At 36.3% G+C, this 26,314-nt stretch overlaps 1 protein-coding gene across 1 annotated transcript in view; it reads left to right on the top strand.

Moving 5' to 3' along the window:
- Window positions 1-22,896, top strand: part of LOC113093301 (cadherin-13-like) — a 283,704-nt gene extending 260,808 nt beyond the window's left edge. The window contains exons 12-15 of the mRNA XM_026259099.1: window positions 313-455; window positions 14,613-14,846; window positions 15,510-15,728; window positions 22,039-22,896. Of these exons, the coding sequence (XP_026114884.1) occupies window positions 313-455; window positions 14,613-14,846; window positions 15,510-15,728; window positions 22,039-22,046 (604 nt within the window). The 3' untranslated portion in view covers window positions 22,047-22,896. The remainder of the gene's footprint in view (window positions 1-312; window positions 456-14,612; window positions 14,847-15,509; window positions 15,729-22,038) is intronic.
- The last annotated feature ends 3,418 nt before the right edge of the window (window positions 22,897-26,314 follow it).

The following is a 26,314-nucleotide window of genomic DNA, read 5'->3' as shown; positions in this document are numbered from 1 at the left end:
TATTTCACTTTCAGCTGACCTTCCTGATAACCCATCACCACTCTGTAGTGCTAATGCTCTAGGTCATATTGCTTAATGGTTAAAAATATGCTCTGGAAACCAAAAGGTTGCAGGTTTGAATGCCTCAAGGGGTAATCCATGACCTGTCAGCATTGTTTTCTTGAGCAAGGCACTTGACAAGTCCAAGAGTGATTGTCCCTGTAAAAAGTGGTCAGTTAATCTGAAAGAAATTTTGAAATGCTTGTGATTTGGCAAAACTTTAAAAGATAGACCCATTCTAAGAGTTTCATGTGTGTCATGTGTGCCCTTCAGGTTCTCTGTATTGAGAGACCCAGCAGACTGGCTGGTCGTGAACCCCTTCAAAGGCAATGTCACCACCAGAGCCATACTGGACCGCGAGTCTCCACACGTTCACAACAACCGGTACACTGCTCTCTTCATGGCCACAGATAATGGTAGGACATTTTATTTGCATGGGGTGATGTCAAATGCGATGTAATAACTTCTGATGTCAGGTAATGTGATGTGATTTAGTCAGTCATCACTACATTTACTGGGTGACAAATCACTCATTTTTTGGCATTTAGTGGGAAAATGTAGAGGATCAATTATAATAAAAATTGGTGAAATTTACTAGGAATTTGAGTGAAAATTGTTTTTACATCATTATATATATATATATATATATATATATATATATATATATATATATATATATATATATATATATATATATATATATATATATATATTAGGGGTGCACCAATCAAGACCGGCCGATCGTTATGCGCATCTCGTCAGTAAAGCCAGTTCTCTAATCAGCGGTAAATTCCCTCAGGTGCTTTAACATAGAGCCGCTGTTACTACACAGAGCCATTGTTAACTGAGAAGCTGCGCAAATCCACGTTCATGTTCAGCGTTTATTTGCGCATCTTCTCAGTTAACAACGGCTCTGTGTAGTAACAGCGGCTCTATGTGAAATCATGCACCTGAGGGAATTTACCGCTGATTAGAGAACCGGCTTTACTGACGAGATATGCATAACAATTGGCCGATCGCGTTAATTAGATTAATCAATTATGGAGAAAAAATAACACGTTATAATTATTAATGCATTTAACGCACTTGCTCCGCCCCAGACCTATGTGGATATTCTGCCAATTCATACAGTTGATTGATAACTAATATGAGGCAGGGCAACAACTTACTGTGTGATGGAGCCTATAGAAGCTTCCTAAAATTCAAGATATGGGGTAAAATGCCCGTTTGAGACTGTGTCTCATATTTACATCACATAGTTCACTAAAATATCACACGAGAAGTAGGCTAAGTGCAATATCAAATGAGTTACTCATCTTATACAACAGTTAATTATTTTAGACACAATGTTGTCTGTTTTACTCATTTTTGCCAACCTAAATTTAAAGACCAATCAGAACTGTTCACCCACTGAGCAACCCACAGCGACATTTCATTTCTTAATCCACGTTTTGAACTATTTGTGTGAACTATTGGCCGCGTTGAACCATTGGCCACAGTCGAGTTGGCTTTGAAGTGGCGCTGTACAGACCAATCGGTGTATGACATCAAAGTACCGCAAGAGCGATTCAAAAGCAAAAGCAAAAGCAGTCGTCTGTTCTCTAAAGCTCTTGAGGTTCTTTGATGTTACACACCGATTGGTCTGATGATGATGATCCGGTTCAAGTCGAGCAAGCCTATTGTTTCAATGAACCATTCATAAAGAACCATTTACTTCACTCCTGAATGAATCATTTGAACAATCAAACGAATGAATAAATGACTCAATGACTTAATCATTAAGACATTTCCACAACCTACTGGCAGTTTTAGTTTGACGCTTTGCACAACAATGACTTTAAATAATCTTTTCAGAGCAATTTCTTCCAATCTGATGTGCAATTAATAAGATTAATTAATCACCACATCATGTAATTAATTAGATTTACAATTTTAACCGCTTACCAGCCCTAATATTTTATGACCGTAATGAGAATTTAATTAAAATGGTCATTAAGAATCATGAAGATTAGAAACTCAAATGTAAAAAGTCCAGATACAGTACATTACAGATTACACTACACAAATGAGTTTTCTTTTGGGGAAATGTGACAAAAATAGACTTAATAAATCAACTTTTGTTATTTTTTATTGTTTTTGTGAAGAAACACACTCTCAACATGTTTTGTACGATGAAACAGCACTGTAACAATGAAGGTCTCAACATATTATAATGTTTCTGAGATGTCAGATCAAATAGCATTATGCTACTTGTTTCACTGTGGAAAATGTTATGATGTGTCTGAAAGAAGGCTGGCCAATGGAGCGGCTTGCTTCCTGGGCTAATAATTGGCACTAAACCTTTTGTAAATGGCATAGATATTGCGCATACAAAGCTATTATTCTTTTTTCTTCTCAATTGCTGTCGAAACTATACCAATATCACAGTAAGCCCATTTTCCAGGATTCTTTTTGGAGGTCATCAACTGTGCTTAACACAGCTGAGCTGGCATGGTCACGGATTATTCTCTCGCTACAGGAAATTACACACTTCTGCAGGTCAGAGAAAACAGTCGTTGGATTAGTGCTCTCTGGGTAGTATAGTAATTTATCTCACGTGGCATAAACAACATTTAATTAACCTCTGAATGAGTCACTTCTCAATGTCACATCATCTGGCAGGGACGCTTAGAGGTATTAGAAGAAGAAAGGTTCCTGTTCTCTTCCCTTTTTCTTTCTCAGTCTGTTTGTCTGTAGAAAGAGGTTGGATGTGGCATTTGACAAATGACAGATCCATTAAACGAAACAAGCCAATCAAAACAGTTCAAAAGTGCCCTTATTTACAGGTTTTCAGTATGTTATTTCATACTGATTCATATTCATAGATGCTCTTTAAGGGGAATCAGTATGGGCTGAATGCATTTTTCCTCTGTTTACATCGGTCAAGCTGTGTTTGGAATGGTGTACAACCATGGTACTCTTATTATTTTTGCAGTGTGCATACTGTGTGGGATGTGCAGTTTTGCTGGCGATGAATCAAATGACCCAAATTGTGCAGTACACAAACAGCACACACTGCATTGTATACTGTACCTCATCTATAGCATTTTAAGGGAGAATGATTCGCCACAACATTCTCTTTCTTTCTTTCTTTCTTTCTTGCCAAAAGTCAAAGTGAAACAGCATTTACAGCCTATTTTACAGCTATAATGTGACATATTTTTGAGTTAAATAGGATACAAGAAAATAAAAGTAGAATGGCAGTTGATTTTATGGGAATTTAATAGTTCAGGAAAAGTGTGTACTCTAAATCAGATGGAGTTTGCTGTCAGTTATACAGTTTCATTTCAAAAATAAAAAAATAAATAATAATAATTATTATTATATTTTTTTAATTTATGTTACTTTTTTTAAAAGTTTGAGGTCGGTAAGTTGACATTTAATATTTTACCAAATATTTCTGTTTCAAATAAATACTGTTTACTTTCAGGATTCTTTGATGAATAAAAAAACTGAATTATTTTAAACATTTGAGTTAGATTTTTTTTATTATTATTATTAATGCATTCTTGCTGAATAAAAGTATTAATTTCCAAAAAAAAAAAAAGGCATGTGTGTGTACACATGCATACACACTGTACATACATACACAAGTGCAGCTTTAAAGTTTGTGAACCCTTTAGAAATTTTGATATTTCTGCATACATATCACCCAAAATATCATTAGTATTACATATCTGTGAGTGGCAAACGTTTGCGAAATTGAAATTAGAGTCCATTTGTTCAGAGGTGTTTTTAAAAAGTGGGATGTGTGCAAATGCATGCTCTGTTTTATTTAGACAACAGAGATCTATCAAAGTCTGATCATGTTTGTGGAAGGGAATCATGGCACGAACAAAGGAGATTTCTGAGGATCTCAGAAAAAGACTTATTTAAATGCTTATAATTATAGACGGTATGGATGAGATGTGCTTTTTATACAATACTATTGACTCCAGAGAAATGCAAGTGGCTTCGTTTACAATGGAGAGGACATCAACGTGAACCCCACAGCAAAGTGCAAATAACATATAAGTATGGCACAGCTCAGACATCAATCTGATTATATATGCTAATCCAAGTGTAACTTAAGATCGATAACGGTTTGATTTCATACTCGTAATAAATTATTAATCATTGTTTGCTGAGGTTTTGAAAAGGTTACGGTGACTGCAGCTATGTGTCATATTTCAGACTTCTTATTTGCATTGAGATGTAGACATTTCAGATGCAGACCAGAGGCTTATTTCAATAAATGTCAAATGCCCAAAATAATGTTTGCTTTGGGGTCACTTTCTACATTAACCTTCTCTGTTTACTAGTTTACTAGAGTCTGGTGGGAATAGTTGCCTTATTTTTGTGCATTAAAGGGTAGTTCACCCATAAATGAAAATTCACTATTTTCAAATATATATATATATATATAGTCTTTTAATCTCTCAGTCTGATATTTGTCTTTAAATATATTATGTGGTGAGGGTTTGTATTGGCACTTCAAACATGGTGTTAACATTATGCTTTTCCTTTTGTGTGGCTCTCTGTGTGTGTGTGTGTACAGCGCTGGATTTTGCGCATCCCGTGTTTCCCTGGTATCCCAGGCAGATCTAATCTATCACAGACTCCCTATTCCTTGACAGTCTGCCCGATGATTGCATGACATGAAAGTCATAGTGGTCACTAACAGGCTATTGATCTAGACTGGAGTCCCATGTCTTTATTTCATGGGCTCAGATGATTGTTGCCCCTCTCTCTCTCTGTCTGACCACTGACCACTGAGAAGGCCAGAGCGTTGATTGAACAAGAATGATAGAAGGGAGAGGGAAAATGAGAAGATGCTGAGCAGATAGAGGAGAGAGTAGATAAGACTGGGTGGAGAGTGGATGTAGTTTAGTCTGTGTGCGCTTTTCTACCCTTGTGTTTTACACATATAACTTTGTTTTAAAGGAGTAGATCAGCTATATTTCAAAGATAATTTTTTTGTTAAAATTTAAGTTGGTTGATCATTTCCATACAACCTCAATGTAATTTGGGGACGATTAAAAAATGTTTTTTACACACACACACACACACACACACACACACACACACACACACACACACACACACACACACACACACACACACACACACACACACACACACACATATATAAGCTTTTTTTTTTTTTACATTATTATTAATGTGGGATTGCAAGAATGGTGCTTAGAGTATGTTGGAAGAAAATCCTTTTAAGTCCAGAACATAGACTAAAATTCTGTGGAGCAGTATGGAAAAATCAGTCCTACAAACCTCTAACCTGCAGCTGAAATAAATTGATCCATTTTGCAGCTCCCAGTGTGTGAAGTTGCAGACTCACTGGAGTGGTTGGGAGTTGCTGAAGTGCTACACTTTTCTGAGCCTGGTGGGCTCAGACTTGTCTGTCAGCCTGAGGTTAATGATTCAAGCCCTTACAACACCTGCTGGAGCTCAGCTCAGAAGGGTGGAGATGGAGGGGCTGCACTATCTCAACATTGGCAGAGGGTCCGTCATTTAGAGGGCATAATCAGTTGTTTCGGTGTGAGACACAGGGACATTTTTCTTGTTTCTTCATTCCCCACTGCGCCAGCAGATGTTCACCCATTCCATCATTCTTCAGGGTGTGTGTGTGTGTGTGTGTGTGTGTGTGTGTGTGTGTGAGAGAGAGAGAGAGAAAGAGAGAGAGATAGAAAGAGAGTAATCTGCCCACCATGTTTATGTCCTGTCTCCTAAGTTTGGTTAGCTGCATAAAGTTGTGCTCATACTACTATTTTTATTTATTAGTATAATCATTATAAGTGTCTTTACTGTCACTTTTAATCAATTTAATGTATCCTTGTAGAATAAAAGTATTAATTCATAAATAAATAAACCTACTTACCCCAACATTGCACAAAATATTAAGCAGAAAATATGTTTTCAACATAGATAATAATAAGAAATATTGGACCCACTTTATATTAAGTGGCCTTAACTACTATGTACTTACATTTTAATTCATTATTTAGTACAATGTACTTATTGTGTACATGTTTTTACATTGTACTTGTATATAAAAAAACTACATGTAATTACATCTGTATTTAATTTCTGTAATTACATTTATAATTACATTGTGGACCCATACTTTACACCTTAAACCACCCTTAAACTTACCCATACCTCCAACCCTCTCCCTAACCTTACCCCTATCCCACCTCAATAGCAGCAAAAGTGTTTTACAATACAATATGAACACAATAAGTACATTGTACTTATTTTTTTATGTAAGTACATAGTAGTTAAGGCCACCTAATATAAAGTGGGACCGAAATATTTATTGAGCACCAAAAGCATGTCTATTAATTTTTATCAGGGAGTGCTTTAAAATGCATTTTATAATTCTCTCCTTTTTTTTCTCCAAATAATGTTACATGTCTTACAGATTCTGGAGTTTGTAAAGTAGCAGAACTGTAAAAGATTTATGTTCTGGCGTAAGGCTAAAATTGCATTTCTCAACTTCGCTCCCTCCTTCACATGAAAATGTGCCTTACAGAAGACGTCTTCTATGTAGGGCACATCTTCCTGCATGATGTGCACTTGTCATTTAGGGCAGGCAATGTATTATCAGGAATGTTGCTGTACAAAATAAAAGGCTCTTTATGTATGCATGAGAAGTTTGCTTGGAGCATTAGCATATGCCTCAGAGACCTCTGAACATCCGCATTGTAGAGGGAAGAACTGTAATCAGCGCTTCAGTGCAACCAATCTAGCTCCGGGGCACTTGTTTTTGATTGTTGTTTAGTCCATGCTAATCTAATGTAAACATGTTGATGTTGTAGCTAGTGTATAAGAATTGAACAATCCTTCATCAAAGGCCTGATTAGTACAAATATTTTATACACCTGAAAATTTAAATTCGGTCACCAAAGTTTCTGGTCCGCATTTAATTCAATGTGGACCAGCCACTATTTGTTTACCCACATTTTTCTAAATATCATATTTTGCGTTGAGTAGGAGATAGAAACTTATACAGATTAGTAACGACTATCTATCTATCTATCTATCTATCTATCTATCTATCTATCTATCTATCTATCTATCTATGAACCAGGGTTACATGCGTTACCTTTGACGATTTCCAAAGTGGCCCAAGGAACGACAAGAGCTCTATCCATTTCTCCAGCCAGGATAATGTCGTTGCAATGAGATCTATCCAGAAAGCCTATAGTACATCATGATTCTTATCATCCACGGCTTTGGTTTCTCCAGTGCTTCTCACTCTGCAAAACAGCATATTTCCACATCCTCTGCGCTCACGTGCTATAATATAAAAGGAGGCTTGACTTCTGTGTTAAGACATGCTCTTAAGAGATCGAAGAGGTGATTTTTCAGTGGAGAGAAACAAGTAGCTGTTGCCCATTGCATATTGTCTTGGGCTTGTGGAGAACAAGTGTTTTGGTTGGTTGCTTTACAAAACTAATAAGACACAGCAAAACACACACAGTGCACTCTCAAATTATCGTCCCCCATCTGCTGGGCTAAATTGACACTGATTGGTTTCTGCAGACACAAGATAATCTTTTTTTTTCTTTCTGCCCTTGGACTTTGAAGTCTGAAATGAAGATGGAAGAACATTCGTATCTCTAATAATGCAAATCCTGTCACGTCCACTTGTGCAGTTTTCAAGGGGGAAATAGAACGTAATCACACATCCTCTCTTCATACAAAAGGGGGACTCTGACATAAAGACCGATGTAAGGCCCTGATTCAATACTGATGAAAGGATGATCTAGGCATTGTCAAAGCAGAGGTAGAGAGTTCCTTCAATCCAAGTTTCTCATTAAAAGGAACCCAGGAGGCTAATCAGAGGTTTTTGTTCTAGAGGGACTTGCAGGTTTAATCGGCTCTTCATCGTCAGGTTCCAGCTGAGCTTTCCGTGAAGAAAGAGGGCCTGCCTTTAATTGCAGATCAATTTTCTCCCTTGTTACGTTGACGGAAAGTCAACTGTATATGTGGTTGTGTGATAGACTGTTTCTCTACAGTCCCTCTAGGCCTGATTGAGAATTCAGCGGTTGCTGGAAAGAGAGTATGTCAGATTCAAGTGCATGTCATGTTAATAGTTTTTCAATAGGTTTTATGCAGTATTGTGCAGTATTCATAAGGTGTCCGAATATAACCTATAGGTTGTTGATATTTCTTTAACATCACCTTTTCATGACTTTTATCTTAGATATAGCACAGTTGATAGATAGATGGATAGATGGATAGATAGATCACCTTGGGACCAGTTAGTGAAGTTATTTCCAAGAAACACTAATCATTTGTCATTCATTTTGAATCCAGTGCAGTCATGTTCTTAATGTGACTTCCGAAGTTTTTGTGCATGTCCAAAAACTTTTTGTAGCCACTCTGAATCTAAAAATAAAATATTTAAAAGCATCGATGGATATAAAAAGCTTAGAAAGGTTTTTTTTTTCCTTCAGAAATTCACTAGTTAATGTGCTGTTACATTACGCTTATATAAGTCGTTTATTCTTATAGGTCTTTGCACTGGAGCTTTCTCAGCATGCCAAAGCAGAGTGATAAAAGAGCCATCTGCTCGAGTCCTGTGTGTCCTCTCAGAGTCTGTCTCACTGTGTGACCACTGCAGTGAGCAACCACACACTCCACACCCCCACTGTGCTTTCCCTTCTGACTCAGACACCCTTCTGATTACATCCCATTCACATCCTTGAGCTCAACTGTTACTTCTTTTTTTTTTAGAGAGTTTCAAAGAATTTGTATCAATTGAAACAATTTGTCTAATAGTTCAACAGCTCTAATTATCATCACCACAAAGCTAGTGAATCACTCTGTGGATTCTTTCTTTGACTTTATCTTATACTTTTGCCACTGGCCATAAGCTTCAGCAGAGATGGAGTAGAAAGCCCCGGATATCATTCATTTTCAATGAGAGCTGGTGATTTGAGACACAGTGTGGAAAAGTGCCTGTAGGCAATGCGACAGAGTTGAGCAGAGTTTAACTGAAATGCAATGACTTCCAATGGGAGAAAGTGGAGCTCAAGTGAGCCGCCACCTGATACAGATCGTTAATGCAGTTGGGTAGAAACGGTAGTAGAGCATGGCAAATAGCACAGTTAAAGCTCATGGGTGTCCAGGGAATGCTGGAAATTATTAAATGTATACCTTACGTGCATGAGTGCTTTACATAAATAGTCTAACCAAATGCATAAATGCAAATTATTTTGTGGGTGGTTTTTAACTTTTTCAAAGAACTGCAATTGTTTTCATACGTTTAAGAGTTGTGTTTTTTGTTGTTGTTTTTTTTTTTTGTGCAGAATTTAACTTAGATTTAGGCATTTAGCAGATGCTTTTATCTAAAGCGACTTACAAACGAGGAGCAGCACAAGCAATTTATCCGAGTCCACAATGTTTGTATTACACAGTGCCAAGTATAAGTTAAATTAGCTGGAGCAAGCTAGAGCAAAAGTGAAATGTACAAAAATAGAGAAACAGAAAACAGACAGTGAGTGAAAGAGAGAAAGAGATACTGTGAATATACAGAGAGTAATACAGACTGAGAAACATTTGGTATCAGCCCAAGCTGCTGTAGTCAATTGGACCGTCTTCCAGGGCAGCATCAGGTGGAGCAATGGGCCAGTGGCAAAATAAAGAAACTCACTGAACCAAGGGTCTGTCTTTGGGGTCTGAGGGGATGAGATAGAATCCTGTACTGTCACAAAATCATTAATGCATCCAACAGAATAAAAAAAAACCTTTCCCCTGAGACTTTTGCAGTATGTGAATTGTATTTACAGTGTGCAAGCTGTGTGCTAGCCATAAAATAGGAATATTTTTCAGTACTCTTTTTTTTTTTTTTTTTTAATGCAGAAGGAAAAGTTGCACATTTCAAATCTGCTCACGAACAGCTGTGAGGCTGAAAAAACTGTCTATCCCATCCATATCAACAATGTTTAGTGATGCATTAGAAAGAAGTTTAGAGAAGTGAGAATTGGATCTCAGCAAAGACAGACAAAATATGAGCCTATACATATATCAGCGCGCCATAAAAAAGGAGAAAATAAATCACTCTCATTATGGAAAAGAAAGGAGACAGCATCTGAAACATCCAGTCCCATTACATGCTGCATATGTAATAGACATATTTATGCAAATAACCCTTTTTATCCATATCTCATGAATATCTTTTATGTCAGTGTTGCTTGTAAAACAAAACCATGTGTACTCGGCTATTCATGAAGTCTTGCTGTATATTTCCGCTCACGTTTACCTTAATCAATATTGATGTTACAAGGGTCGTCGGTTTCTAAGATAAAAGTTATTAAGTGATAAACTGCAACATGAAAAGTTGATGCTCATTTCTAGAACACTTTATGGTGTATCTAAATGTATGTAATAGGCCTTCAATGTGAGTTAGAGGATGAGGGAGCTCTTAGCACTGCCGAAGATAATTATGATGATGATGATGATGCTGATGAAGATGGTAAAAACTATGGAGCGATCAAGCGAGGGAATGCTTTTTTTTTTTTGTGAAAACAAGCATCTTTAATGTTTTCTAACCACGTACAGCAGCCGTGTGTAAATGGGAGGATTTGCATTCCCTCGTGCGTATATGTCTTCTCTGAGTCTCTCAGCACACACAGAAGAGCTTCATAAAGCCTGGCTGATGAGATTTTCTTGCTTAGGCGATTTTATCTTCATTTTTGCTTTGCTGGAAATGTAATGTGCAGTTTTTATAGATAACGTATGCTTTTGTATGATAGAGAGTTCTTGTATTGTGTAATGAAGTTCTTCAGATAGATATATATATATATATATATAGATATATATATATATATATATATATATATATATATATATATATATATATATATATATATATATATAGATAGATATAGATATATAGATATATCTATATCTATATCTATATCTATATATATATATATATATATATATATATATATATATATATATATACACGGTAATCCCATACCAAAATCTATGAATGTAATTGCATTAGATCAAACTTTTTATTTTAAGGAAAGAACAAATTTTAAGTATTTTTTTAAAAAGTGGAGTAAACAGATAATAAAAAAATTAAACAAAATGGGTTTTAACACAAAAGCCATTTGTATTGTGAATTTACTTGGTTTGATATTTTATAATAATGCATTGAAATTAATATATTTTTAAAAAGTGTGAATAAATTTCCCAAATGCTTTTTTGAGTACCACTTGGACACCATGTCCAGAAACAGAAGAAGTGGACTAAAATGTGTTTGTACTACAGGAAATGTAGTATTTCATCGGGTCAGGTGGAACTCAGCATTGTTACATACTGGACCTACCAGACACCCCGTTCTCTTGAATGACAGATGTGTTAGTCAATTTATGTTGACAGAATTGATAAGGCACATCAGAGGCAAGAGAGATATGGCAAGTGCAGCTCATGAAAGTCCCTACCACGCTCCACTTACGCACCCTTCCCTGTGGGCACCATGCTCCTATAGCGCATAGACCAGAGTGATGATGGTAATGAAAGAAAGGAGGAAGACTTATAGTCTCAATATGCACAATAATTCCCATGTGCAAAGCTAAAATATTTCCATAGTGTTTTGGGAGGGAAATAAATGCAATTCAGAAGAGATATTTGGAGGTCAGTGGCAATATGTGGAATGTTTGTCTTCACCAAACCAAAACTAATTATAATGAAGTTTCATATTGCTGCTGGCATATTGCTCATTTCACAAAGGTTGGAAGTGTTTGCTTTTCATCTTCTATTTAGATTCAGATGCATTTCTAAAGCCAGTCAAAATCTGAGAGACACAATATATTAATATCATCTTTATTAGTGTGTTTATGTAATGTCTTAATATAAACTTTAGTGCATTTGCCTTTATATATAAACCTTACTTGAGTGTGTAGCAGTGTGGTACATTAAATATGAATATATCCAAAGGCCTTTTTAGTGTCTATATTCATCACAGATATGATCTCTCAACCGAACACTCTCTGTGCACAATAACATTCTACCAGATACTTCACAGTTTCTGATCTTCTGACAAACAGAGGCTTTTTTCATGTTTATTCATAAAAAGTTGACAAAGAAGACTTAAATTTGGAACGTCTTACATTGTAAGGAATAGTTCACCCAAAAAGTAGCATGCACTGAAAATCTGCTCACCTTCAGGCCATGGTCTTCATTAGAACAGATTTGGAGAATTGTAGCATTACATCAGTTGCTCACCAATGGATCCTCTGCATGGGTGCCGTCAGAATGAGTGTCCAAACAGCTGAAAAAAAACCCCTCATAAAATATCAACAAGTAATCCAGACTCCAGTCCATCACTTAACAGCTTTCACTTTCAACAGCACCAGTGAAAAGCTGTGTATTTGTAATAACAAATCCATCATTAAGACTTTTTTTTAACTTTAAACCGTTGCTTCCTGCTAAAAATGAGTCCTGTATGCATAAGATTGCTTTCTCCAGTGAAAAGTTCATCTTGTCTGAATCAAACACCATTTACAAGCACAATGGTCTAAAACGGTTCTAAACAAACATGTTGGTGGATTTCGATTTGAGAGGACAACACATGGACTTTTTTCAACGGAGGAAGCTTTATCATGGACTGGAATTTTGGACAATAAGAGGATTAAAGTTTAAATGCCTTTATGATGGATTTGTTTCTTAAAGACATGCAGCTTTTCACTTCACAATATGCTTATTGATGGACTGCAGTCATGTGGATTAGCTGTGGTTTATTGTGATGTTTCTATCAGCTGTTTGGAATCTTATTCTGACGGCACCCATTCACTGCAGAGGATCCATTGGTGTGCAAATTATGTAATGCTAAATTTCCCCAAGTCTGTTTCGATTATGAAACAAACTCATCTACATATTGGATGGCCTGAGGCTGAGTACATTTTCAGTAAATTTTGGGTGAACTATTCCTTTAAGGACAAAAATGTTACTCCGAATCACATCAGCTCATGCTCTCCTAGGTGTCCAAGCCCCCTAAATCCCCCTTGAATATTTTAGCCTTTAGCATTTTTATCTGATCTTGTTTTTTGGGTCAGAAAGCGGTCAATAGCTGTTGTTATGAGCAGGAACCTAATTTATATTCAGTCACTATATACCAGAACGGCCATATTTATGTAATACTTGTTTTGACCTTTGGCGTCTTTCAATCATAGGTTTGCTCACTGGTGTTAAAAGCAAAGAAACAGACGTGTTTACTAATGCACAAACAAGCCACTTCTACATTTTTTAAGAGTTCATGATTTATAAATCAGAATGCTGTTATCGCTCATGGCTGGACGTGTTTATTTCTGTGAAGCATACTGAGAAATCTGCTGCTTTTATGGTGTTAGGCGAGACCGTTTGCTTTTGTCCACGGACACACGTTCGTTTCATATTGTGAAACGTCTTGTTACATACTTGACAATCGTTTTGAGCAGAAAATCTGTAAAACATGGCAAGGATGTCCAAACGCAACTCTGCAGGGGTATTTTAGAGACGCAATTGGAACAAACCTGATTTCTTTTTCTACTGAGACATGACTTGCTCCCATGTTTTGACACCGTGCCTTTTCTTCTTCCTTTGAGGCCTGAGTGTTCCTGGCGGTACGAGGACAAAATCATTCTGTAATTACTGATTCTGTCATCAGATGTTAATTGCGGGTGACCTCCAGGGCTGTTTATAATTATGCAGTCCTGCAATAACTGCTAATCTCCTAGACACGGAATATTTCAAAAGCCTTGGATAATATATTTGTTTTGTTTTTTCACTGTGCAATATTCAATAAAGTGCAATCTGAGTCTTTCAAATAGAGATAATTGTTGTTAGTCCAAGTCAGAAACTGAGTGATTTGATTTGCTGTTATTTTTTCTTCATGTATAAACATTGATTGGTGTTGTCTGTGTTTCTGATGCATCCAGTTTGCTTGTGCCTCAGGTTTTAAGAGGTCTTTAACCCACTTCACTTTACAGTAACAGTCAGGCTGCGTGAATGCTGTGATGAGTGCTAAGTACAATCCTCCTGTGCATTTAAAAGATAACTATTGATTTAGCCTATAGAGCCAGAGAGCTGCAGTCTGGTGAACGACTTGCATGTGATTGTGGAAATCAGATCTGACCAATTTACTTTCTTAATACTTTCTGTTGGTCTTTAGGGAAGCTTGTTCCCTTTTTTTTATAATATACAATAGATAGTAAATGTGAGATTAAAGTAAAAAAATATATATCTATCTATCTGTCTATCTGTATAAAATGTTGGCTTAGTAACTAACTGAAACAAAATAAGTTTAAGTACTACAGTAATTGCTAAAACTAGAATAAAAATGTATGTAAACTAAATATTATTACATATTACAAAAGCTAATAAAATTGCAATAACATAAAATTACTTAAACTTAAAGCTAAAAATAAATTCAAATTATGAATAAAAATTTAAATCTAAATACTGTAATACTAAAACTACTTAAACTGTTGGTCCTGCCCAACTTTATTCTTTTAACTTTTTGCCTTTTCTCTCAACAGGTAGTCCACCTGCCTCGGGCACAGGTACATTGATAATCACTATAGAGGACGAGAACGACAACGCTCCCTACATCTTCCCCTCCGTGGCCCGCGTGTGTGAGGATGCTAAAGACATGAATGTGGTGGTGATCGGGGGACGAGACAAGGACATTCATCCTAATACAGATCCTTTCAAGATCGAGCTTGGCAAACAGCCAGGACTGGAGAAAACATGGAAAATCTCCAGGATCAATGGTAAGTTAATTCTCAGATGGGACAGAAACAGCCACTTGACCCACGGTTAAACACATGCTGGCTATTTCTAGAGCCAGTCTGAAGAAAGCCAGTTTGTGCTTTCACTAAAGGAAACCTTTACCTTAATAAAATTATGCTTAATTGATTTATTGTTGATCTATCATTTTCAGCAAATGAACATTTATTAAAAGTTTGATCAGGGAGTGAAAACGCTGGGGGTATAACAGCTACTGTATACCAGCACCTAACCAGCATGAACATGAAAATTCTAGTATTTTCACCAGGCTCAGGTGGGTCACATACTGCTGAGTGCAAGAGGATTGGTTTATTGTCCCGGACCATGTGTGTATCATTAAGTATCACCCTGACCAAATAGCTGAGTGTATTTTGGGTTTATCTTAGCACTCTCGATTGCCCATCTCTCCTGAGAACACACACGCAAACATAGAAAGGGATGTGAATCTCCAGAATTTCTGAATTCTGAAAGATGTTTGAGAAGAGAATCAATGGCAGAGGCTGTGATTCGAGAGAGACAGTATAAAAGAGGTCTGGTGAGGTGATATGAGGTCGAGTGGCAGAGTTGAAGATACTCTCTCTGACTGACATGTGAAGTGACCAGAATGCTACTGTACATAGTTTTTTTTTTATTATTATTGTTTTCAGATACTCACTCCCAGTTAATGTTGCTGCACAGTCTGAAAAAGGCCAATTACAACCTGCCGCTGGTTCTGACTGACTCTGGAGTCCCTCCAATATCCAACAGCACAGAATTGAAAGTTCAGGTGTGCACCTGTAAGAAGAACAGAATGGACTGCAGCCATGCTGGCTCAATCCAAACAAATCTCTTGCTACTGCTGGGACTGGTTCTGCTCTCCATCCTCTGTAAGTATTCTTTCGCTCCACCCCTCACAACACTCACATGTAGAGCTGATCCCTCTTATCAGAATCCAGGTGATTTGTTCAAACGCAGAGTTTTCAAGTTTGATAGATGATGTAGATGTTGCATATTTCATGGTTTCTAATAAAGTCCAAATAAATATTGCAAGTGTTTCAGATCCAGGATTGTGCCCAACAGCAAAAAAAAAGTAAAGTCAGAAATTTGCAGAGTTCATTATTGTACAAAACTCTCTTAATCCTTGAATATGGAACCTCGTCCATTCAAGTATTGCTTAAGCCCAGTTCACAGACAGCTTGCATCTTTAAGGCACATTCTAACTATTTACAAATATTTATTCAAATGTATTTATTCCCAGACATACATTCAAATTGACACACACAAACACACACCTTTGTTTTTGTGAAAAGTGGGGACATCCCATAGGCATAATGGTTTTTATACTGCAGAAACTATATATTCTATGGCCCTACACCTAACCCTAACCCTCACAGGAAACTTGGTGCACTTTTACTTTCTAAAAAAAAAAAAAAGAAATCTGATATATATTCAGATTTGCATCTATATATTTATAATTTAAATGTATATTTTCAGATTTGTATCTACAGTATATATTAAAGTTCCCCTGTATACTTTGCTGTACAGTTTGATGGGAAATTGGCTTCTCTTGCAGAATGTCTGCCATGTCCCAGTATCTGTTTACCGTAGAAAAGCCCGGAACTGCATTAAGAGTTGATACATATCAGGCTAGATTTACAGCATGTGTAGGGCCACTAGTGCAGCAGCCAGAGACACATAGAAGCATTTAAAGTAATATGCACTGATTAAAGGTTGCTTTACTGCAGGTATTGGGCTTCTTGCTGTGTTTGTGTGTGTGTCAAAGTGTATTATATTTTTGTCCCACAGTTAATCTCCCACCTAAGCCTGCACATGGCCCCCTAGTGACTCTTTCTCCCGGCAATAACATTAATAATTCACTCCTTTAGAGGGGTTGGAACATAATGGAACTCTATACAGCCATTCTAAAATGGAAAACAGAGGAAAAATAGATCTGTGCACTGACTGTTCAGAAGGGATGTTCTGCTCTGGGTTTGGATAAGAGTCAGATCCATCTGTGATTTGTGGCACTAAACAGCCCATATCTCCAGATCTGTATGAAACATGGTAGCAGATCTTCTCCTAAGTTTCTCTCCCCCAATCACTTTCTTGTTTGTGTTATCTCTGTGCATATCATTCAGATACCCACATTTTCACCTCAATTTTGACTTCAATGCTTCAAGTTTGGGGGGAATTCAGTAAATAGCTACATTTTCTCAGGTTCTAAATGTGCTAAAATGTTGCTTTTCTATATAAATAGCTGGTTGAGAATAACTGATCAAATTATGTAAATCAGTTATCAGACATATATCCAGACATGCACAAACGGTCTAAAACAACAATGCACACACTGTGCAAATAAATTATCATTGCTTTTTTCTTAGAGAATTCCTGCCTTAGAGTTTTTCTGCATTTTTTGCCGAACTCATTGCATGCTTCATATTATTGTATGGCTTCATTTCACAGTTTTAGACATTATTTCCCTGTTCTCAGAGTTGTTCTGTTAGCAATCATTTTTTGGTGTGAATGCTGAATATGTGAATGTTAATAGGCTGAAATTATGGGATTAGTTGCTACTGCCCTGGTAGAAATTGACATGCGCTGTATTATACAATGCTGTTTTAACAAAGTGGGATTTCTGGTGAAAAAAAAATATATATATATATATATATAGCTCCTGGCACAATTCTAGCACACAGTATTTGATAAATAATCTCAGGGATGTTACTATAATGTCTCAGTGATTTGTTAGTGTTTATGTGCTTGTATGCCCCTAACATTTATTTGTTTGCTCAATCAAAAAAAGTGCTGAAAATGTATTCATCCTCAGGGCATTCAAGATGAGATGTTTCTTCCTCTGAACAGATTTACATTAAGTTACTTGCTCACCAATTGGTGCTTTGCAGTGATTGGGTGCCATCAGAATGAGAGTTCAGACTGAGAGAAATAGCTGATGAAAGCATCACTATAATCCACACAACTCCAGTCCATCAATTAATGTCTTGTGAAGACAACAAAATCAATACAGAAAATATTTAAATTAATATCTTTTGTCGAATTATGCTGATCATATAATTTGGAATTTATTATCATAATTTTCACTAGTGGTCTCATATGTTTGAACTCCGTGTGTGTGTGTGTGTGTGTGTGTGTTTTCCACATTCAGGCAGTGATACAATGTAACAGGAAATCTAAAAGTGTGTGCATGTGTTTATTTCTCATGTGACATGACAGAGCTGGTGCATGCTGGTCTCAGAGATCCACTACATGTAAGTGATGACTCATTGTAAGGAATATAACCAGACACACTGCTATGTCGCACAGTGATCAAGTGGGCGGGAAAGTGTGTCTGGCTTCAGTTTACTTATCACCTTAATGAACCCTGACCCCTGTTGAGAGAGAGAACTGAGAACAGGCAGATAAGCCCAGAAGCTCAATGATGGAGCACTGTAAGACAAAAATGGCCAAAAGATTAGACAGAGTTCACTTCATCTGTCTCCTCTACAGGAGACACATGTGCAAACTCATGCATTACCAACATGTAGTTCACTGGTTTGTGCCATTCCATTTTTTTATGAGTAGTCGCCATTAAATGCTTGATAAGTAGATGATGTCTTGCAGTGTGTCACCTCTTCGAGGGCTGATGTCACACCTGCTTTGTCTGTATTTGCTCATTCATCACAAAAAAAGCATTTTGATTATTTATTTGTAATTATTGTGCATTGAAAAGAATGCACTAAAAGAAATCCCTACTTTATACTGTTCTTCCTCCCTTCTCAATGATAAAGGAGTGAAGTGAACCTATATTTGTGGGCTCTTAAATAATGTATTGTGGCCTCTGGGAGAACACAAATAGATCCTCTATTAACCGACACAAGTTCCTTATTCTTTAGACCCCCATTAAAGTTGTCCTGCAACATACAGTATACATGCATGAGCCACGGCAGATCACGGGGGGGCATTACTGGCACCATCTCATACACATCCATTGGTCTTTACATCTTAGATCCCACAGGACCCATTGTTACTGTTTCTGATGACGGTTTGCCAAACACTAACTTCTGTGCTGATTTGCCCTTTAAATCATTGAATTGTGTGTGATTACACTGGTGATGTTAATGTTCGAAGGGAGAAAAACACATTTTCAACACAAGATGAGGCTGGATTCTGATACAAATGTCAAGAGGAAACCAAATTATATTTTCCACTGACAACATATGCTTTGATGTAACAATCGAGCTCAAGATCAGATCACAGAGGAGACTGTTAAGAGCACATGTTGAACAGTGGTAGGGTCAAACAATACCAAGATGACAATACTGCCCCCTGTAGGACTGGTTTCAAACTACACTTTAAGGATCACATTTCTTTGGGGTCAGTAAAATATTTGTATTTTTTTTTTTTTTAAAGAATGATAATTGAAATTGACATTTTTATTTAGCAAGGACACATTAAGAGAACCAGAAGTGTCAGTTAACACATTTCTGATGTTACTTTTTTCAATTCATCAATCCCGGAAAGTGGCAAAGGTTTTAACACTCAGATAATGAAATATCTTAAATGCAGTGTCTTTTTACTTGTTGACTGGTTACTTTTTAACCTCGTCTACCATTTCACTTTCCTACAAATAGCATGTTACTTCTGAGTACACTCTAAGTGAATAGCATCTATAACTATTTGCAGTTTGCTCTTATTTTAACCAGGATGGTATTTGATAAATAAACAGTTTCTACCATTTAAAGTAAATTGCGTCTACCTTTTCTTGCACATGTTGAAAGTCTCCATGCTTAATAAACAGTAAGGTAGTCCAGCCTGTAAGAACATGAAAATTAAACTGAAAATGTCAGTCCTAGTTGATTTAATAATCACCTTAATTGAAAAATACATACCGGACGATGATTTGGAATACGTTCCTAATGTGATTTTTCTGGACAAATGAAGAGTGATGATATACTCAACAGACCTCTAAAACTACGCTTTAATCTGATGAAAGATGCCCAATAGGGGTAAAATATAATTAATCCACAAACATGGAAATAAGCCTGAGTCTGGACCCACTGAAGTTTAAATCCCTTTTTCTGCCAAGATGGGCGCTTTTACTCTTTAATCCACTCTGGGTACTGATGTGGCCTGTCTCGAGGGGAAGAGAAATTTCCACAGCATCGACCCGTTTACTGGCTCTTCAAGCCACTTGTTTTGACGTGCCATCCGCAGTGCACCTGGCAGATAAAGCGTAACCTCTTCTTGTTAATGAATTTTCAGGCGTGACAAGAATGATTAATGCCACTTGCTAAAATTACAATTCCTGTTTTTAATACTGAAGGGTCGAGGTTTTCAGAACTCTTAACCTTGAGTACTGAACACTGGAGTAACTTGTCCCCTACATGTGCTATTGACATGAATGGTACCTCAAATCATTTTAGATTTAAAGTTGAATGATACATTTTTTGAGTAAAAGTTAGTAAAATTGATTTTTTTTTAAAAGGGATGGATTCTTCAAAAATGGTTATTCATTCATTATGTACTTGCCCTCATGTCATCCCAAACCTGTCTGACTTAATTTTTACTGTGGAACAAAAAAGTTATTTTTTGTTTGTTTGTTTGTTTGTTTTGTTTTGTTTTTTGGCTCTATTTTTGGATTCATTTCATTTAACATTTCTTAAAAACTTTAAAACGCTTTTTTATCATCATGTGAAGAACATTTTAATAAGCTGAAGAAAAATTTTCAGGCAAATGTTTCTATTGATATTAAATGTTCTTTGTCGAATCAAAGATGCCAATGAAGGAACTTTATTTTTAAGAGTCTGTACAATAAAGGTCATTCAGGTCCTAAACAACATTTGACCCCACTGACATATGACCAAAAGAAAGAAAATGAGAGAGAAAATCAGTTCTTTTGTTTTCAACAGTAAAATGAAAGTCATGCAGGTTTAAAACTCATGAGGTTGTGAAAATGTTTACATAATTTATATTTTTAATTAAAGTATTAATTTCCTTTAAAATTACGATTCCAACCTCTTAAATCTATCTAGCTACAAATGGAAAACTCAGACCTGGCTGTAAACTTGAAGCCCGTCATGAGTGACTTTACTACTTGGCTGATGGAAAGACAAATAGAGGGAGTGAATGACGAGGATTGTGTAAGCGAGGGGAGGGGGGTGAAGAGGAGTTTATTTCTATCTGACCAAAGCTCTGCAGGGTTCACGTGTGTTATTGTGCCTTGTTTCACTGCAGCTGACTGCTGCCACAACCACTTTCCTCCAATCAGGCTGATGGTAATTAGATCAAACACACTTTCGTCTAGCTGCTTGCATTGCACGCTACCTACACACTTACTTGTGTTTCCCCCTTAGGAAGATGGAGTGAAGAGTATGTGTATGTGAAGAGATCAGAGTGAGGATTTTTATCCTCCCCTTGCTTGACTTCATTGCATGTGAAAGCAGCGAGGTGAATTGATTCAGTTGTATATTTTGATGTTTCAGTCTCACACTCGTCTGCCTAAGGGGGAAAGTATTACCTGGATGCATTTCGGGCCCTCGGCACATGAATAAACGGGGCTAGACTCTCATTATAATATGAAAATGGCATTTGTGGAACAGAGCAACGTCGGCCGTGCTTTTAAGTGCCGTTCAAGTCTTATTTTCCTTCCACTACCATTTAGAATCAAGCTGTACAAACGTATCTAGTAGAAAGAAACAACAAGCAGCAAAGGGGGAAATAAATCAATAGTCCTTTCCCCCCTCCGCATTTAATATTCCCTCGCATCGGTCCTGGCATGGTTCGATCGCTGTTGAATCTCTGAGATCCGCAGGCCAATTCATTTCGCTCAAGTCTTGCAAAATTAGACCTTGCATTTTTCAAAGTTACATTTTAATCATATTTCACGATGATGGCGGTGTGGAGCGGAGTACGGAAGGCAAGTGAAGGCAGAAGTAAAAGGCTTTAAAGTTTCCAGGAGCTTCGACGGGAATGATATTTTGTTCCTAATTAGTTTAAATGCTTTGTTGTGGTTTTTCACGTTTTACATATCCATTGCATGAATATTATGGAAATATCTCATAAAAATGTTGTGTTAAAAATGTCAAACCTGCTGCTGAGGGAGACTACGTTTATTACAACCTCAGATGTTCTGTTAAACTTTTTTAAATGGTGTTTAATCACCGTTTTCACATTTCTTCTTGTCTCTCTTCTCTTTCGCAGGCTTGTAAATTCCACTGATTCTTTCTGTAGTCCTTTTACAACACTGAAGAAAACCTTCTCTTCTCCACACGCAAACCAGGCTGAGAGAGAAGACCTCACCCCCAAAAGACCCTTTGCACCCTCCATTTATGCTCTCCTCCTTTTCAACATAGTCTCTCTCTATCCCCAACTTCACGGCCTCCACCTTTTCACCAGGAACTTTCTCTCTGTCCTCTCCCTCCTTCCCCTGCACTTCCTGTCTTCTCATATCTCTGGAATACATCATGGACGGCACCGCCTTGATGCTCCAACTCTCTCTCTCACTGGACAAAGATATACTGGATGACGGCAAAGCGATTGGACATTTTGATGTACTTTAGTTTCCTCTGGTTAAAGACTACTGTATTTGATCTTGTTTACTAATGTAAGGGAAGGACACAAGGCCTTGTTAGTCTGCAGTGGTTGTGTTTTCTTAGGGCAGGGTGGTAGCCAGAAGCCTTCAGAGTCTAAGAAAAAAACATCTCTTGCGTCTTTTATTTTAGTTTTTTTGTTCAATTGCATTAGTTGTTATGGAGTGGAACACAATATATCTTTAAAGTAATGTGTCAGATTGTGGGGGGAAATATATATTTTATTTTTTACCAATGTACAAATATATTAATTATCGTATGTAATTTGAGCCTTATTCTTTAATGACCCCTCAAGAGAAAAAAAGATAGGAACTGTATGTTTTTTCAAAATTTTAGGGACTATTTCTAATGCCATTGATGTGTTTTTTTTTTTTGTTGTTTTTTTTTTATCTACAAGCTCTTGTTCTTAAGTCTGAAGAGCGATTTGCAGGCAGAGAGCGAATCTCTCTTATGATTCTTGATTCTGATGGTAAGGCGTTTATTTAATTTTTCTCCCTCTCCTCTTGGGTCAAGTCAAAGAGGCCAGGGAAGGCTGTTGATTCAGTGGTTTTTGTTTTTTATATTTTGCGCTTGTGAGAAGAAGACAAGAAAAAAGAGAGAGAAAAAAGAAGATAAAAAATAAATAAAAAATAAAAGCGTGTGTGTGGGTTTGTGCGGAAGACCCTGTAAGTTCTGAAAATGGAAAGAAAAAGATGACGCGGTGAATGAGCTATGTCTGTCTTTTGCACTAATTTAATAAAGCTGTTACTGTCCTTCCCACCACTTTAACTTTGCTTGTTTGTTTAAAGCCTGTCTGCAGACCAAAGGAAGAAGAACCAGATTCCTTGATGGAGAAATGTCATGGAAAATGATTCTGTTCTTGGCTTTATAATGGAGACAGAATAGATTCTAATCTGGATACGGCTGAAACAAACATACCATCATATGCACATAATGTATTTTAAAGATATAGAAAACTAAAGTGTTCACAACAATTTTGCAAAGTTAAGGAGTCTTGTCTATCAGGGCATTATTGTTATTATTATTATCATTAAAAAATAAATGTGAAAAGATATTGGATTCCTGATTTCATGCTGTAAATATTTATCCTTTTTGTTTGTTGAGAAAATAGATACATTTATATATTGTAGAATATAGTTTTAAGTAATATACTGTGTAATTCATGCACAAATGCAGTTGTATAATGTAATATTGTTTTAGTCCATATTTGTAGCATTAATTCAGGTATCCATTTGTATCTTTCTACCATCTTTTCATATAGCCATGTTTTACTAAGAAATGTTGTTAAAAGGGTCTAAAAATAAATACTTGTCCTACTTCTCCAATGTAGCTGCTTTAAAGGAATGGAAATGTCTTGGTTTGAAGGTCAAGATACACTTGCATATTAATTGTGATTTTATGAAGTAGCTCAGGCATTTAACTAGCTTTTGCATTCATTTTGAAGTCAGAAAAAAATTACTCTGGCTGTCATCATCGCTAAGAACAAATAGCATCTGATAATTTCTCACCAATTTGATTAACTGAAATAATTAGCTCATAAACCACCATTAACATTTCCCAGGCACAGTCTAACAAACTAACTCCTTCTGTATAAATAATGTAAAAATTAACCTGTGAAACTTTGCAAGTTGCTCTCGGTTTGAAAATTGATGCTTACACTTTGACAAAAGAATGGGGAACATTTGGAGCAATACTTGCTTATGAATTGAAATGAAAAACAAGCCTTGATTATCCTTTTTTTTAACATTGTGTCTACAATATAAAGGAATAATGGTGACCCAGCAATGTAGTCAGTCCTCTCCTCCTCACTCGACTGAATGAGACTCATTTTGATTTCATTCTCTGTTTTAGGCCCACATCGATTCTTACCAGAGCTGTCCTGGCAGAAGTTTGTTATATTTAGTCACCGGCTTTTTGTCATAATTACTCTTCTTTAAAACAGAAAACGTGCAAGATCTCGCTGAATGAGTTGAAATTAATAAATGATCATGCTTGGCCATGTGGATCTAGGATCTAGGACATGTAATTGGAACATGTGTTTGGGTCGATGGAAGTGTGCACAGGTGATCATGTCCTCAATGAAGTCAATGGAACTTTGATTAGTATTTCCAGGATTAGCCTCTAGCTTGATCTGGGAGAAAACTTAAAGACACCATGAAATCAATAATGAACTTTTGTGTCCTTTAGTCCATGTTTGTTATTTCAGGCTATCTGTATTCTACATTCTCTTACACAAAATGCAATCATTCTCTTACACACAAAAAAAATGGACCTCAAAAAATCCATGGCCTATGTTGCTTTCCTCTTTAAACCAATTAACCCCATTCAAACCTGTTCATGGTGTCTTTCTGGATTTTTATTACAATCAGATGTTTATATTTACACATCTTGATTATTGATTACTGAAATTTTTAACATTTGGCTTGTTTTAACATCATATTGTATTCATGAAATATGTATCTAAAAGTAGCGAGTGAAGGCATATGCTGCATCTCTGTAAGACAGGTTGGTGGCTACATGTCCTACTCTCCATTTATTCTTTACACTACTCCATTTATTTGTAGGATAGAAGCAGCTTTCTTCTTCTATGGCATTAGGGATTTGTCTCCACAAATTTCCATGACTTCTAAATCCTTTGAGAGTGATTTTGCTTTAAATTGGCAAATAGAGTGGAGAGAAAACCCTCTCAATGTCAGTCATTCACCTCCTGACCTACTACATTTACTCAACTAATGATCACAAAATATTCAAAATTGTCCTTAAAAGGGCAGTTTTCCTAAAAGTAAAGAGATATTTGGAAGAAACTATTATGAAGGTCAGTTTAATCCAACGTTATTTTGGACCCCTATTAAGGGAATAGTGAATGGGTGATACAGCTAAAAAAAAAAAAATTCTAAAGTCCATCAATTATTTTGTTGTTTGTAAGAAACTATTTGAATTTAAAATGCTAAATTGGTTCAGCAGTTAATTAATTTACAGTTTAAGCCATATAAATATTCACTGCTCTCATAAAATTTTTGGTCACTTAAGCCATAACTTTTTATTATCTCAATTTAAAAGGCATTAAACTATCTGAATGTCATTGCATTAGAAAGCAAAATAACCAAGTGATGTTTATTTTAAATAAATATAGCACAAGAACGCTATACGCAGAATATTTCAATGGTTCAGAATCATTGCACAAATGGCTCAGAAAAGTGTTAATTCTTAGAAAGGTCTGGCATCATTTGTTTGCAGACGGCACTTCATTTGATTGTTTCTATCTAGTGTAATGATATTCAGACATTATTCTTTTTCAATATTTTTCAGAGATGAAAGTGTCCATATACTGTTCCTTTTTTGTGTCCTTGTTTCCAGTCACTGTATGTTTTTGTGTTTTTTTTTATGTTTTCTGTCCTGCTTGGCTGGAGACTAGTAAATACAATTCTGTTTATTTTTGGGCATGAAAAAGCATGGATGTAGGACTGTTTATGTTTTGTTTTTCAGTCATGCTTTTCTCTTTCTTTAATTTTGTGCTCTCTCTGCACACCATTCACTTCCGCCTGATCCTGTTATATCTCTTAATGTCATGCTGTCTGATCTGTGATGTATATTTTTTCACAACGGCACTTTGAATCAGAAGCATAGGAACAACCTTTAATGTCAGAAGAGTGTGTGATTTATTTGAAAGTTTCCAGCATTAATAATAAATCAGCATATTAGAATGATCTCTGAAGGATCATAACACTGAAGACTTAAGTAATGGCTGATAAAAAAAATTAATATTACATTGCAATAAAATGTTAACAATATTACTGTTTTACTGTGTTTTTAATAATAAAAAATAGCATTGATGAGCAAAAAAAAAACAAAAAAAAAATTATAATTGAAAAGATATATTATTGATC

Source organism: Carassius auratus, unplaced genomic scaffold (genome assembly GCF_003368295.1).
Source record: "Carassius auratus strain Wakin unplaced genomic scaffold, ASM336829v1 scaf_tig00214951, whole genome shotgun sequence".
Lineage (NCBI taxonomy): Eukaryota > Metazoa > Chordata > Actinopteri > Cypriniformes > Cyprinidae > Carassius > Carassius auratus.
Note: the sequence above shows the minus strand (reverse complement) of the source record. Positions and strands in the feature narration are given on the sequence as shown.